General features: G+C 43.0%; 1 protein-coding gene across 13 annotated transcripts in view; it reads right to left on the reverse strand.

Annotated features, from left to right (window-relative positions):
* The window catches only part of LOC120906514 (inositol hexakisphosphate and diphosphoinositol-pentakisphosphate kinase), a 43,831-nt gene that overhangs the window by 2,565 nt on the left and 24,031 nt on the right, over nucleotides 1-17,235 (reverse strand). For 12 of the 13 annotated variants that reach the window (XM_040318258.1, XM_040318256.1, XM_040318252.1 and 9 more), the window contains 6 exons: nucleotides 15,181-15,303; nucleotides 14,657-15,113; nucleotides 14,465-14,551; nucleotides 6,885-8,981; nucleotides 2,863-3,288; nucleotides 208-352 (listed from right to left, as the gene is read on the reverse strand). In XM_040318258.1, the coding sequence (XP_040174192.1) occupies nucleotides 208-352; nucleotides 2,863-3,288; nucleotides 6,885-8,981; nucleotides 14,465-14,551; nucleotides 14,657-15,113; nucleotides 15,181-15,303 (3,335 nt within the window). The remainder of the gene's footprint in view (nucleotides 1-207; nucleotides 353-2,862; nucleotides 3,289-6,884; nucleotides 8,982-14,464; nucleotides 14,552-14,656; nucleotides 15,114-15,180; nucleotides 15,304-17,235) is intronic. The other variant, XM_040318259.1, reaches the window with a different exon arrangement.

Genomic DNA, 17,235 nt, shown 5'->3' on the forward strand with positions numbered 1-17,235 from the left:
CATGAATGTTTTGAGAATCAAGAATCTTTGAAGAGTCGATTCGAGATTCGAATCACTCATCACTGAAGATTCATATGAATGAATCTCAACGAAAGATTCATGAAACTCAACATTGAAAAAGTGCAGAAAAAATAAACAGAATTCGGCGTCAACGGTTAACCGTTGCTATCAAAGCATGTCAAAGACTGATTGTCAAAATACGCTTACCCATCAGTGCTGCTGGTAATGCTAGCGGACATGTCACTGCTTGGGCAGCCACGCGAATAAACCTCCGAATAGTTTGGTGAGGATGGGCCACCGCTCGACAGCGCACTGATGCTGCTGGTCATACTGCTCGAATGATCGCTCCAACCTGTAAGGGAAACGAGAATGGTGTCCCCGTCCAGCCCGGTGTGCCGTTGCGAACATTACCAATTGCGAAAGCGGTCGAGGAAGAGTAGAATAGAAAGAGAGAAAGGGATGGTATTATGCGAAAACGAGGTTAGTTGGATTAGAAAGTAAATTTGAAAATGTTTGAAAGTAGCGTTAGACGGAACAATGTTATTTTTCACACATAAACACACACACACACAAAACAAAACACCCATCAACACCTCTAACAGAACCAAAACCATAACTTACATGAAAACGAGGAAGAAAAATATAACAACTTAAAACCAACAATAAACCTCATCGACTTTCGAACTCAAAGTAAAACGATAAACTTATTCTGGTGTCGAAAAACATGTACGTTTACTTTGCTCATTCTAGATCACGTCATACACGATCACACTGACCCCTAGATAAAGGTTTACAGCCGTGTACGTTCCTTACGTACGCTCGCTCACCAATTTTTTTTTTGTTTGTTGTATCACAAATCGGTTAATTTTTTTTAAAGATAGCATTACAACATTGTTTACATCGATATTTCCAAGTGATTCTGATCATCCAGATGCAGTATGATTGCTGGATGACCACAACCATTAAGTTAGTCTGTTGCTCAGCCGGTACGTCAGAATCATATTGTTCAACATTGATTATGTATTGTTTTAAACTAGTTTCTCCAAACACCCTGTACCGCTTCTCTTTTTATGCATAAAATATTACTTAGCAAGCTCTATGATGATCGTTGCACAGGATCACAATTACATTTAGTTAGATCGTTGCAGGCTTGGGGCTTTGTTTCACAAAACGCGTGTATTCCAACCAAGCAGCACGGTGGAGTGGAGTATGAAATCTATATGTTGCAAATCGCGTTTCACGTTTGACACGGAGAAGCAGTTTCGCACGTACTGGACGGACACAATAGGCGTACTCGCGAGGTGGGTTGTTATGCATACACAAAAAAACGATTTCTTATAGGGTAAATGTACCAATAGTGGTGCAATTTGTAGTGGTACCGATGTGTTTTAATGGACTTAAAGTGTCAGAAATGACATTTTCTGAATATTTTAACACATAGCAATTGTAATATGTTTTATCTTCGCAATCATAACCATTTTTACCATGAAATACATCAAATTTTCGAAAAAATACAAATTTTTGTGACTGCTTCGTTGTACCTATAATGGTGGTATGGTTCCTATAGTCGTCTTATTGTGTTCCTATAGTGGTGGTAAACAAAGATGCATCAAAAACGGTGTATAATATCAATGAAACTTAGTTTAGAAGCTGTTTTCGTATGAATAGCAAGGATTACTGCCATAATATTGGTTTCTTCCGTAATTTGATCGTAAAAAAATGTATAATGTTAATCGATGAAACTATTGACGAAAGTACTGCATCACACCTGTCGTCAACCTACACCCGGAAGAGTGTGCTTGATTTGAAGTCAATTTTTCATTCAGCCATATAAGCAAATTTTGGCCTGTTTTTGGTAAATTACCTACATAAAACTCATTTCTGTTGCTTATTTTAGTGAAAACAGTACGACATGTCGAAAATATCATCGAATAAACAGAAAACGACCTGTTTTTATTGATTTTATAACTATAACCACTATAGGAACATGCCTGTTTTGTGTACCTATAATGGCACTATGGTAAAAAAACACTTAAAAATGCATAAATATGGTCAAAAGGCAAATAATTTTAGTAAAACAATAACATTTCATAACAGTTATATTGAAAAACTAGTAATTGCGTGGTTATATGGTCATTTAGAACGTTAACAGAAATATGAGTTTCGTTATGAAATCCTAAGGATTTTGGAAAAATGTTGACACATTTCACAAAATAATGGATTTTTCGGTCACAAAGTAACGGAATGGCCCCATTTAACTTTTAAACCCTTTGTAAAAGGCTAAAGAACATTTCACACTAACGTAAATAACTTAATTGCTTTTAATTTGCCGTATGAACCGCATTTTAGTGCAATACCACCACTATTGGTACTACCACCACTATAGGTACATTTACCCTATTCTACAAAGAATGGGCGTAAACATACATTTATGCCTCCGGGATGTTGGGACAAACAATAAATGAAATAATGAAAAGGGGGTTTTCAACCGATATAACCGAAATAAAAATGAACATAACTCAAGGCAAGGTAACACAGACAACACACGTACACTAATATGATTGTATCCTAGGGCATTGAATTTCAAATTACTCATGTCAAAATAACCGGTTGCGCAAACCGTTTTTTTTTTGCAACGACCGTATATGTGCGTGTGTGCGCACATGTGCATTAACGCAATGCACAGCTAGCTCTCGCTATAGTTATGCATACACCGGGGTACTTTTGTACTTTATCTTCTGGAGAAGCATCAACAGACGAAAGCGCAAAACAAACGTAACAAGACAAGAAAGCGTTGGTGGTTCCGTGTCGACTCCGCTGTCGCGCTGTGCGCCTATGCATCGTCGCCCGGGTCGCACTTACTCTGCTGCGCGCCACCGTTCGCCGGTGTGCTGTTGCCGTTGGGTCCGGGCATTCCTGCGGCCACCGTTGTACTGCCAACTGCCGCACCAGCGTTGCGTGTGCCTGCCCGCGTTGCAGCGGTGCGTTCTTCTGCGGTCTTGGTGCCACTGCCAAGCGTGGTGGCGGCAACAATGGACGATGGTGGCTGCATGCTGCCACTACCGCTGCCGATGCCTTCGCCGATGCTGTCGTGGCTCACAACCGACAGGCTACCCTTGTGGGCGATCGGGCCGCCACTAATCAGTGGATGTTTCGGGGGCGGCGACGATGCCGGCGTCTTGAACAGCGGTCCGATCGTCATACGCTCCAGGAACGCGTCCAGTTGCTTGAGCGAAAGCGCATTGTGCAGCGTTTCCAGTGGGCGAATCGGTGGCACACCGCCAAATCCTTTGGAGCCGTTTGGTATTCCGCGAACGCACCGAGAAGATAGGCGGGAATGAGAGTAAGAGGGGTAGAATATTATATTAAAAGTTATTTTAGGTATTGTTATGTTCTGAGGCATCAAAGCATTCTTTGTTACAGCCACTCTTACAGAGCTACAAATGAACGTAGATGTAAACCTATCGTTGCATGCATAGAGATGGCAATCTCTTCTTGTCACTACAGTTTCTACACAGTGAAGATGCCAAAATTTTGCTCGGCTTCAATGCAGGATATCACCAAGTTACGTGTAACATGCGTAAAATCCAATCGACCAGCTCGCAGATGTTGATGTTTAAGTTGGAATTGAAACCAAACCCTCACGGAAGATGTCCTCAGAAGTTGTGCTACAGAGGCCAGAATTCCAATAAGCGCAGCTTCATGTCTGGGGACAGTTGAGTATGATCTGCAGGCTGGAAACTTTACAAATTGTATGTCTAATTGGATATAGTATTGTACAGAGTGAATTCAAACATTCGTGGCAAACAGATAGTAAAATTTTATGTTTTTGTTGTTGTTTTTTATATTGCCGTCGGCGATTATTCACGTTTAAACTATCAGGATTATTAATTCATTCGAGACGAACAGATGACAAATACGCTCGGAGCGTATAATAACGATTTAATCTAATCTATTTTTTTTCTTTAATATTACTGCATCAATTTTTGTCTTTACGGTGTTGAAGTTTTCTAATAAATTTTAAAACATCCTAAGAACATATCAGAATCGTACCAGATGTTTCATAGTTAAAAAACTGAAAATATCTCCTTGTAATGTGCCTAATTATTGTTAGCGATCGCTTTCTTGCAAGGATTTGAATGCGGAAAAGAAGACATTAAAGAAGACTGGCTAGTATCGTTGCCGGTCTGGTGGTACAGTCGTCAACTCGTACAACTTAACAACATGAACGTCATGGGTTCAAGCCCCGAATGGATCGTGCCCCCATAGGTACGACTGACTATCCTGCTTTGTGTAATTAGTAAGTCACTGAAAGCCAAGCCCACTAGTGGTACGCAGGCCTTGACCAACAACGGTTTTTCGGCCAAAGAAGAAAAAGAAGCTGGTATAGTTCGTCAAATGAAGAGATCACCTAGAGCAGGGTAAACTTTTCTAGAGCAGGGTAAACTTTCCAAGAACAGGGTCACATTGAGAGGAACTGCGCTGAGCCAAACTATGCGGTGAATAATGCTCTCAATTCCTAACATAATAATAAGTTATTAATCAGTGGTACAAATGTGGCAAAAATTAGGTGAATATTTCAAACATTTTCCTTAGCCTTTGGAACAATTATTAGTTTCATTTACATTAAAATATGTAAGCAAATACAAAACACGCAGAGCTGAAAAGTTTTGTATCGTAAAATATAGTATCTGTCAGCAAGACATCAAATGTGCATGACAAATACTTACATTTATTGATTAAATTAGTACCCAGCACACAACCACGTACGTAGATAAAAAAAACTTTGCTTTTGACTCTCATCACTTGGTTAAAACATTTCAGTCTCACACATATTACAGGGTTTTTCAGGGGTTCTTATAATCGTGAGACACTACTAACAGTCTGATAAGTCCCCGGTCTGACCCATAGATGGCGCCGCTAGTATTAAATGCATATTATTTTTATATAGTACCAACCTTCAAATGATTCGTGTCAAAATTTGACGTCTGTATGTCAATTAGTTTGTGAGACAGAGCGTCTTTTGTCAAGCAAATTTTGTGTTGTGTTGTTCCACCAAGACAACGCACCGTGCCACAAGTCATTGAGAACGATGGCAAAAATTCATGAATTGGGCTTCGAATTGCTTCCCCACCCACCGTATTCTACAGATCTGGCCCCCAGCGACTTTTTCTTAATCTCAGACCTCAAAAGGATGCTCGCAGGGAAAAAAAATTGGCTGCAATGAAGAGGTGGTCGCCGAAACTGAGGCCTATTTTGAAGTAAAACCGAAGGAATACTACCAAAATGGTATCAAACAATTGGAAGGTCGTTATAATCGTTGTATCGCTCTTGAAGGGTTTTTCTTTGTTAGACCGGGGACTTATCAGCCAACCTGTTATGAGTAGTGTGTCTACATAGTAGTCTACTATGAGTAGACTATTTTTGTCTGTCTTATACGAAATGAACTTTATGTATGGGAATTGGACACTATAACACCCTTTTTGGACAAATCCAGTAGGAATTTACAATGAGCCCGGCCAAAAATGGTGCCATAGAGTCCAATTCCCACCATATAAAATTCATTTCCCGAAAGAAAGAGCCAATACAGAATCCCACAGCTATGAGAACCTCTGGAAAACTCTATAATACGGCAAATATCCAAGGACCTGTTAATGCTTAACATTGAGATTTTTTTGTACATTGTAATTGAAGAACAGGTGAGTGTGATTGTTCCACAATTATCATGGTACTACTCAATCTATTCTGCATCTAAAACCGATGCAATACACTGTTTTCTGACTCAGTGTCTAATATGAACGTCGCCGTAATGTGAACATTATTCAACAAATCACGCAATGTTTTTTTTAACAGCCCAACAGTCACAAATAATGACAGCTGGTGAAAAACATATTGTAAGTTTTGAATAATGCTGTTCACATTGAAAACTGACCCGGACAACAGTGTAAGAAAATAAAACCTATCCTTGAAACTGCTCTCCGAAGTGAGGTGTTTTATAAGCAAACAGTTTATTTCTTAGCAATGTTCAATTCGAAGTCAAAACATTTCAATTATGAAAATATAATTATTCTGTACTCCAGAACTCACTTTTCTTGATTTTTTAAAAATAAAATCGATCATATATGCGGCTTTTCAGTAGCGTAGCTGTTTGAGTCTCACCTCTGATCATTTCAGTTGTGTACGTTAACTGATTTGAGTTTTGTTTCAGGCATATTGGTGACTGAAACAGTGGCATTTGGCAGCAATTTTCGTAGCCAGAAAAAATCCTGATTATGCTCGTGACGGCATTAAGCTCAGCTTGTGAGTCAGAGTTTCGGAGTTGACAGGTCAAGCACTCGCATGTCGTGTTCGGCATGTCATGACGCACTTTCATTGAGTATCAGCAATGAGCATCAAGCTACCACGAATACGTTCATTGTTTTCGTAGGTGAACATTTCGTGATGCTCATGACATTTTGCAGCACTGGGCACTTCATTGCTCTATCTAGCTTGTTCGTTGTGACTTTCAAAGTAAATCTAACGACCATGCGATTGTAACAATTTCGCGGCTCAAAATAGATTTTTCAGCAATAAACAACAAATTGGTTCAAACGTTTGGTCAGCAATGAAAATGCGCTTAAAAGAATGATGACACTGTATATACACATGCACAACACAACGGACGTTGCATTTCTTGGGTGGACTTCTTTTCAGCATGTATCGTTGGGAGATTTGTATTGGAGCAGAATTCGGAATCGGAACCACGAGGGGCACATATCTCAGAGCGCAGGTGAGCGTGAGGCTCTCAATTCCATCTTACACACCAAGCAGCCGTCTAGTATGTGCCACGGTGTGGGGTGGTTCCGCTGCAGCTAGAACACCCTTCCCTTTCCATTACCCCTTACCTGACGGCGATGCGGTGCTCGGTATCATGTCGCGCAGGTTCGGCGCGGACGAGCTGCCACTGATCACGGCGGTACTGAACAGGCTGTTCGTGCTGGTCGCCATCTTCTTGCTGAACGTACCTAACATTTTAAAGTAGCTCATCTGGCCAGCAATGCTGTGCCGCTGGCGTCGGACCGTCGCAGCGCTCGATCCGGTACCACCACTGCCGGCCGGTCCGGCCCCTGTGCCGGCCCCGGCAAGCCCGCCCGCGGACGACGAGGGCGTCGAGCAGCAGCAGCAGCAGCAGCAGCAGCAGGACGACAGCGAGCCCGACCCGTGCGACGAGCCGGGGTATCGCGCGGTGCCCCCGGTGCCGCAGCAGGACGGCGGGCAGCCGCCACCACCGCCGGCGAGGGTGGTGGTACTGGTGGCGAGGCCAGTGTCGGCGCCACCGTCGGTGGGTCCGGCTGCCGCTGCTGCTGTCTCATCCGCTGCCGACGCCGTCGTCGTCGTCATCGGGTAGCCGAGCAGCCCATCACCACTGCTGCTGCCGCACCCGTCTATGGTGTACGATTTGACCAGTACGGGTTTGGGGGTCGGCGAACGGGCGGAGGAGAGGGTGGGGTTACAATTGGTGGCGGAAAGCAGCGGACCGATCAGAGCGGACGTGGCGGTGACGGCAGGTGTGGTGTCGGCGGTGTTGGTGGTTGTGTGCACATGGGAAGAACAAGTCGAAAAGAAGTTACTTGTGTCAGCAGACAGACAGATGGTGGTATTGTTGTTGGTGTTGGTGGTGGAAGTGGAGGAGGTAATGGAGACGGAGAAAGACGAAAGCACAGCAGTGGGAGGGAAAGAAGGGGAAGAAACGACCGGGGCCACTTTGCTGAGAATGGTGGTCGGCTCGGGTTGCGGAACACCACGACCGGATGATGGCGAAGAGATGTGTGCAAGGGGCGGGGAGGAGGAGTTCGCTGACGCGACGTGCCCGTCGTTGCCATCGTTACCGGTGCCGGAAGGGTGATGCTGCTGGGCTCCCGATACCGCGCCGCCATCACCATCGGCGGCGGTCTGGAGCAGCCGGAGCAGCGGTTGCTCACCGTCCTCGTCCTCGTCCGGCGGCGGCGTGGTAAGCGTCACCAGCACCGGCTGGTTCCGCTGGTCGGCCCACGGCCAGGTTGCCCCCGTCAGCGATCGCAGCGCTTTCGCCCGGTCCGAGGGAGCGTGGGCCGCCTCGGCCCAGCCACGCCCGAGCGGTAGGGAGGGATCGCTGGCGAAGCGTGCCATCGCACGCACCGGATAGCGCACCAGCCGCACCGGCGTCGGCCCATCGTCCGTTGAGGGCGGTACCTGCAGCAGTGCGGGCGACACGCCAGCGGTAGTGTTGCTGCGCAGGCGGCGCACGCACGGCGGGCTCAACGAGCGGCTGCGGCGGTGCATGCTGTCGTCCGCCGGTACCGCCAGCCAGCAGGCGGGGCAGCAGCAGCCGACTGCTGCCGTGTCGTAGTCACCGTGTCGCTGCCGATCGGCTGCTGACAGCTCGTCCGCGCTGCGCGCCATCAGCGTCCGTCGAGCGCGGTGCTTTGCTGCTTGCTCGTCCGCCGTCCCTCCCGGATGGTAGCGGCTGGGATCGTTCGAGAAGGTGTACGACAGGGAGCGCCGAAGGTAGGTGCCGCTACAGTCGTCGTGCTGCCCGAGCGCACTGTAGTAGCGCGACTGGTCCGAGCCGCTCGCCGCATCGTCTGCATCCTCTCGCTGCTGTTCGTCCTCCGACTCCGAGAACGACGAAACGTACAGCTCCTGGTCGTCTAGGTTCGGGGTGAACTCGCTGATCGAATCGCAGCTGTAGGACGATTCGGGCGGACCAATGTACAGGCTCGGCCGTACAGCGCTGGTTGGCGGCGGTTCCGCGTGAACGTTCGCGCCCCGGCCGGCATCGTCGGGCACATCGTTGTCCGCTCCGGTTGCAGCTGCGCGCTCCTCTTCCCTTCCGGTCGGCAAAGCTGACAACGACGAGCAGGTCGGCAAGGCTGGGGCGAAGCATGCCTGTGCCTGCAGTGCGGAACACTCGCACCCGACGCAACGTTCCTCGTCGTTCAGGACAAAGTCTAGGTCGAGATCTGCACCGGCGCGGTATGTACAGTGGGGCGGAAGAGTAACATCAATGACCGAGTGGACATGATTCGTTCGACCAAGGTGAACCACCAAGTTTTTTTTTTTTTTTTTCATCGCAAAAAACAGATCAGAAAAAGAGGCAGATTGGTGTGGAGAAAAAACAGAACGACGGTGGCGGGGTGTGTTTAGAAGAGTATGCGGGTTTTTGGTGACATATTCAATTTTGGAGCATTTATGTACAACAAAAGTCCCAACAAAAACCGTGATGGTGACAGAAAAACAAAACACACACACACACAAACAAATAAACACCATCAATCACACATCAAAACATTAACACACAGACACACCGGGGCACACGCATCAGTTGGCACACAGGCGGCATGGAGACACGTGCTCGCATGAGATTTGAAAATGACCGTTGGTTGTGAGTCGAAAGAGATAAAACCATACGGATGAACACGCGGGTCGCGCAAATTGGCAAAAAAGAAAATATCAAACCAATTGCAAACAAAAACGCAACACAAACATGGATTTGTTTTGGTAGAGAGAGAGAGAAGGAGAAAAAACGGAAGAAAAATAATGCCATTCCAGGGAAAAAACATTTAAAAAATAGAAAGTACCCATACAAACGCGCATACCGTGGGTATTTTGGGAATAAAAATCAGGCGAGGGGGAGAAGGGAGAGGGGGGGGGATGTGGGTTAAAGAAATAATAAATTGAAAATGTTAGCAATTTCCAAAACCAAATTCAAACCATAAAACGTTATTATTTAATTTCGTTAATCAAAATGTAAACGGCACCATACACGCGCACACACAAACACACACGCACACACGGGCACAAACCGTGCGCGTAAAACACATGGGCCGGAAACGTTCCAAACCCGTCACACCAAACAGCACACGGGCAGAAAAAAAAACCATAGCACAACATAATGTTGCAAAGAAATATACAGTTACCAGTTTTTAGCGCTCAAGTGTGGGTTGCGACCGTCCCCGAGACGACAGATCGAGCAGATTTTGTTTTCGTGTGTCGTGGAAGGAAGAAGAAGAGGGCACACCAGACGCGGGGGTGTGTAATAGAAAAAAACAAACGCCGAATGGATGTGGCAACGTTTTTTTTTGTTTTTCGTTTTTTTTTTTTTGAGTGCATCAGATTGCAAGAATCCGAAAGCAAAGTAAATGCCAAGGGGGAAAAAAGGAAAAAGAAAAGAAAAAGTAACAACAAAATTAGATCGGGCGATAATAGGAAGCAACTCGATGTATGCTTGGACGTATGTTTCAGTGATATGTATCGGATTTGCGGGTTTTAAACAAAAAAAATATACAAATGAATATGACTGTGAAGGGACAGGAAGCAGCAGATCATACCTTGCGTGTGTAAATTAGTCAAAACGAAATAAACTTACTAGACAGCCAAAGATCGAACCACGTTTGAAAAACAGAAACGATACTACAACAAATTGAAACATAAATATTAACGACAGTTAAACTTGATGATAGCAACAAACAAACAAACAAACAGAAAGTGGAATGTGTTTTAAATATTTCTAACAGAGGATTTTTTGCTGTGATCATTTCACTCGCACTTTCAGAAAAAATATCAACTAAACCAAAATCCAAACGACTTTGTCTGCCCAAAACTGTTGTCAGGAGATGCATGCAACTGCGCGGCACTGTGTGGGGGAACATGTAAGTGTGTATGTGTGTATCTGCGAGTTAATCAAGGAAGAATAAAACGTATGTGTGTGTGCCAAACTGGGGAAAAGCAATGGACTCCTCGATCCAATGGTCAAGGTTGCTAAAATGCTAACTGGGCGTCCCCTACCAAAAGGCCAACACACTCATGAGACTCAAACAGGGGAAGATGGGGTCTGGCTGGGTGTGGGAAGTTCGGGTTCGGAAACACAAACAGTCCGGTGAAAGATCAGGCGACGCCATCGGTGGGAGATGATGGTAAAAGCAGAGGAACGAGCAAACGTCTCGTGCTACTAGCGGCCGGTTGCCGAGCGAACCAAGGACACGGAACAATTGCTGGCCAGATGAGTTAATTGGGGAAAAATCATTTGTAACAACATTAGTAAGTACTGTTTCGATTAGCGCGCGGTCTCTGCAGGATAGCCCAACACATGCACATTCTGCTTGAGGAATCGAGGGGGAATGGGGAGAGTTTGTACTGTATGTGAGCACCTGTAACGATACATTATTGGTTCTCGCGCGCCTTTCCGTAAACCCTCTGGTGTTGTGCAGGTGTATTTGTGTGAGCATAGAATTGTAATATAAATATGTAGCTTATTAGTTTGTGAAAGTTACTTCGAAAATATGTTACACGAGAACCAAACTATGGGACAATTGTTATATAATCACGACACGTACGTGTAGCTTTTTTGTATTGGTTAGAGTGAGAACAAAGCAAATTTTACATTACACAAAATCCGAGTTTTTCGAAAACAACTGGTGTGCGTGTCTAAAAACTCGTCAAAACGACCAAAAGAGGATGCCGATACAAAAGTAATTTAATTGATAAGCAAAATACAAAAACAAAAATATAAAAAAAAAACAATAATTTTGTATGCGATATACATGGAAAGTTGAACAACGCTCTAAAGGAAACATATCACAACAAAAAATGACCGTACTTTTGGGGAGTTAAGGCTCGCTCTAGGAAAAGTACATGAATCACGAGTAAACACTAACAATTCAATTCGTAAATAAATGATATATCATACGCTTGCGAAAGCGGCAATTAATTAAACATCTAATTAACATTCCCACACCAAAAAGCATTATTATTATTATTATTATTGTTATTATTATTATTATTTTGGTTTCATCTGTACATAACCACCAAAATAGCGCGATCAAGTAAAACACAAAATTTAAGAAGCCAAGGCTTTACGTTCAAAATTTACATGAATGACAATGAAAATATGTACGAGTCTAGCGAGAGGCGAATGAATTTGATGCAATCATACCGTTCCCCCAAGGTAAATCAAGGTAAAGATAATTTTTAAAAAAGGCTCGCCTATCGGCCGCTGCGACACTGTCTCCTGCTTGTTACACTCTTGTGATTGTTCTCGCCGGTAACTGTCCCAGCTGCCAGAAACTCGCTGGCACTCACCTACACACGCGCATAGTAGCGCTTCTTCACGAAACCTTTAGCATTCCTTTAGCATTTACATTATATTAGCTCCCTTATGTTCTTTTCGTAACATTTAGAAACAAACACTTGTTTATAACTTTACGATACAAGCCTGGAACATTCCACTAAATATCCCCCCTAAATTATCTACATACTCTCTACGGATCCCTGAACTGTTAATGAAATGACATACCGTACCTATAGTGTTGCTAGTACCAATAGCGGTGGTATTACACTAAACGATAATTTAAGAGTAATTAAGTTATTTATGTTATTGTGAAATGTTCTCTGGTATTTAACAAAGGGTTTAAAAGTTAAATGGGATCTTTCCGTTACATATTTACAAAAAAATCTATTATTTTGTTAAAAGTGTCAACATTTTTCCAAAATCCTTAGGATTTCACAACGATGTTTATATTTTTGCTAACGCTGGAAATTATCTCATAATCCCGCAATTATTATTTTTTAACACAACTTTTATGACATTTTATTGATTTACTCAATTGCTTTTTGACCATATTTTCGCATTTTTAGGTGTTTTTTTTATTAACAGAAATGAGTTTGCTGTAAGTAATTTACCAAAAAAGGGCAAAATTCGCATTTCTCGCTAAGTGAAAAATCGACTACGAATCAAGCCATCTTCCCGCCGTGGTACTACAGTCGTTATAAAGTACATTAGTCAATCTTTTGATAACTCAAATGTATCCATTTTTTATGATTAATTTCGGTAAGAAATCAATATTATGCAATCATTTATATTATACACAGTTTTGAGGAATCTTTGTTTACCACCACTATAGGAACAGAATACGACAACTATAGGAACAATACCACCATTACAGGTACAACGAAGCAGCCACAAAAAGATGTATTTTTTCATAAATTTATAGTATTTGATGGAAAAAATAGTTGTGATTGCGAAGATAAAACATATTCCAATTTCTATGTGTTAAAATATTCATAAATTTCCTGACAATTAAAATCTATTAAAGCACATTTGAACCCATACAAATGGCACCATTATTGGTACATTTACTATAATTAATTAAGTTGAACAGCGTATTTTACCTGTTCAGTGATTGACGGGAGAGAGGCCCGAGCAATGGTTTTGTTCTGTTCTTTTTGTTCGAATCATTTATCGCGTGGGGAGAGAAGGAGTAAGATATAACAATGATAATCAGGCTTATTCTATCCTTTTACTCGATTCAATTCACTTACTGTCGGAAATGATTTGAAAATACTCTCACGTCTCACATCAAAATTTGACCATAAGCCAAAAGATAAGAAATATACTAATTGGTAATCAAAATCAATACCTTTTTCTTATCTTATTCGATAGAGTTATCTCATTTTTTTCAATCTGGAGCATCAAATTTGATTTTAATTGAGTTGAAATGATTTTCTTATCAGTACATATTTTTTTCTGCACAGAAAACTGCAACAGTTGACATAAAAACTGTCAATTTGATCCATTTCCATCCTAGCTAGATATCGAGAACGGCTGGCTTGAATCGACTCTAGAATCGAAAACACGAAGACGCTTTCATGGACTACTTGACACATTTCTACGGAAACCTCGAAACCACAATTAGAGACAGGATAGTTTAGTTTCAAAGTTAATCGATTTTTTTCTAGGTAATATTCATCTCGACGTCGAGAAAGCTCGATTGCAAGAATAGAAAAAGCCTGAATGATCCATGTTTCAGATTGTGTAATATGCAGAACAGACATGAATTATTTTCTTCTAAAAGTTTGTTGCCATTATTCCATTATGGGTCTGTGCATTTTCAAAAAACTAGTGAGACTGTCAAAGTGTTAGTCTTAAATCACTAGTTTATAATTTCTGTACATAGCTTTCCTCTTCTCTGTCTAGTTAAGGATTAGATATGGCAAATGTAGACTATGCACTAGGTTAGATATTCTAAGGTTAAGGTTAACAACAACTCATCTAGTTTAACTCAGCTATGCTATACAAACATTCTCGGTTATTGAGGAAAGCACCTTGCGAACACAATGTTAAATAATCCATTATACAACTACAATGACTTACCAAACAAAGCAAACAAAATAAATTGATTTGATTCCAAATATGGTAAAAAAGGAAGCATTAGCTCAACTCATGTACAAAAGGGGTGAACAACAAACCAAAAACAGTAAGGTATCATGAACGGATTGCGTATGCGCGCGTGAGTGAAAGAAAAAACCAGGGTACGAAGGAGACAGAGACAAGAAACCTCGAATCGAATCCTCACTCGTGTGAGTGAGTGAGGGTGGGTGGGGTGGTAGTGGGTGGATTATTCTTAAAGTAGGCCAAGCCTTGCCAGCATGTCCCTGATAACATTACCTGTCGCCTCGAGCAAATCCTTCGCCGACTCCATCTTAGCATACTGGCAACGTTCTGCCGCCGCACGTAACGTATTCATCGTGAGCGCTGTGTGTGTAGCCAACAAAGAGGTTTCATGTAAAGAAAAGTCGAACGAAAAGAATATAAATAAAAAAGAGTCATCTTTACAAGCAGTATGTGCTTGCTACTTACCGCCCTTTCCACCTTTCGAACGGTGGTGATGCATTTTGCCATGATGGTGATGGTGCTGGTGGCCATGATGGTGGTGCTGCTGCTGGTGCTCGAACGATCGGGCCCGCGGCTCACTGTCCGGGCTGAGCGGGCGCGTGATGTCTTTCGCGTTGCCGCCGCACCCGAACGAACCAGTCAGATGGTGGTGGTGCTGCTGGTGCAGATGTTTCTGCTGCTGCTGGTGATGATGATGGTGGTACGGATGCTGCTGCTGCTGCAGCTGGTGCTGCTGTTGCTGTAGCTGGTGCTGCTGCTGGACGGCGAGCTCTTCGCTGAGCCGCTTCGCCAAATCCATCGCCTCGTGCCCGGACACGGTGTGACAGGAGCCGATCGGTATCGGGGAGGATGATTTCATCTTCTTCACCCGTCGCTCCTTCACGTTTGCTGAGCCAGCGCTGGCCACGATGTTGCCAAAATCCTGCGCAAGCAAGCAGAGAGTGAACAGTGTGTATGTGGGATGATGGGGAGAAACATTTCCTAATTACCGCATCGGTGCGAGACAGCGTCTTCGAAGGCGTATGGTGCAGCGAAGAGTTGTTCGAAAAGGAGCTTTCCTCTTCCGTGTCATTTTCCTCATCGATACGGGACGTTGTGTCTTCATCTCCACTCTGAAGGATTTGAAATAAAGATATTTAGTATAAAAATGCTGCCCAATTCAACCTGTTATCAGCGATTTAAAAGAAAACCGTCGAACAGTTGAGTCTTTTCAAATTTGAAACAGTTGAGTTGAGCTTTGATTGCTTGATTGAGGATGTTCACGCGTTGAAAGATGTAACTCGCATTGGTTGATTGGGTAATGAACTATAAGCAGCTATCGGCAGAGTACGGCTGTTTGATTTTGTGATGGCGGCTCTTAACAGTTCATATAACACATAACTTTCACAAATTTTTGCTATTGATTTGTCTATTTGCTACTTCACGTGAAACTCTACGAACATTTTTGTAGAATTTGACTCTTTCTGTCGCAGTCGGAGTTTGCCAACCGCCGAACTATTCTTCTTTTGGCTCAACAACCGTTGTCGGTCAAGGCCTGCCTGTTCCACCCACTACTTGTGGGCTTGGCTTTCAGTGACTTATTGATCCCCCCATAGCAGGATAGTCAGTCCTACGTATGGCGACACGGTCCATTTGCGGCTTGAACCCATAACGGGCATGTTGTTAAGTCGTACGAGTTGACGACTGTACTACGAGACTGGCTCAAATATAGACCGCCGAACTATAGCAATAATTAATTAGAGCAGCAATCAATCACCGATAGTCAAATATTGTACAGCAAGTTTTTAGGGAATAAATCAGTTTACGTTAAACCATACTCGAGCAAGATTCGGTTCATCATTTTTGTAGAGCTACAATCAGAGGTGTTTAGAATCTTCTCTGTTGGAAATGCGATAATTTAAATTAAATCATGTTGGTTCAAGGGATGTTTTGAAATATTTTTCAACCGTCAATTATGCGTTTGAGTTAAACACAATAATTGATAGCATGCGTTTTTCTTCATAACGCGGCACAAAGCGAACCGTAAAAAGTAAAAAAAAAATCCATACACTCAGCCGGCTCAGAGAGAAGATATAAATATCGCCGTGATAAAACTTAAACATAGATTGCACACAATATCGCGCATGATCACGAGACTCAGCGCATCTCTCGATAAACGTAAACAATTGAAACTAGATAGTGTTTCTCACGCAAACCATAGTCACGATCAACCATGAAACATACTATAGGTGCAACTCTTCTTAGGAAATAATAAACAAAACATTTTGCTAACCATCGAAACATAGTGACATTCTACGAAAGAAAGAGTAATATACTAACACCATGGCATATAGCATGAGATTGGATCCTAGTCAATTACATCTGAATCGTTTTCAACTACGTTTGGATCATTTTCAGCTTGGATCGCTTTGAGCTACGCTTGAATTTTCAATGCAAGTTTCATTTCGGCACACAGTGACCGCTCGGCGTTCCCATGGTGTACTCCTTACGTAAAAAAACGATTTTTCATTCTCTATTCTATTTGGCGATAGGTCCTACGCGGACATGTCGGCCTATACAATACAGGCTTTCAAGACTTATTACCTCTCAGCCGGATAGTCAAATCCTTGCTACGGGGAGACGATCCATTCTAGGCTTGAATCCATGTCGGGCATGTTATTGAGTCGTACGAGTTGACGACTGTATCACGGGACCTCCCCAAATCTCATAATTGCCTCCATTTTTAATTAGTAAGATTCCTCCCAAAAGTATCGTTGTAAGAAGCTAAATAATTCGAAAAGGCTTTATCTACATTCGGGAACTTTCGAACAGTAAATAACAGCCCACAATTTTTCTCTCTTCAACTGTATCTTTTACTTGTAGCAATATGGAAACTCGAAAAAAAAAACAAACTTACTTCTAAAGAAAACCGCGAACAGATAGTGAAAGCCTACCGAAATGAAAGTAATTGCGATTATGTTTAATAAAAAGCATTCCACGGTTCATAGCAAATTAAAAAAATATATATAGAGCCATTAGGGCAGCTAGTGCTACTGTTAGAGGAA

This window comes from Anopheles arabiensis, chromosome X (assembly GCF_016920715.1).
Source record: "Anopheles arabiensis isolate DONGOLA chromosome X, AaraD3, whole genome shotgun sequence".
In the NCBI taxonomy this organism is placed as follows: Eukaryota; Metazoa; Arthropoda; class Insecta; order Diptera; family Culicidae; genus Anopheles; species Anopheles arabiensis.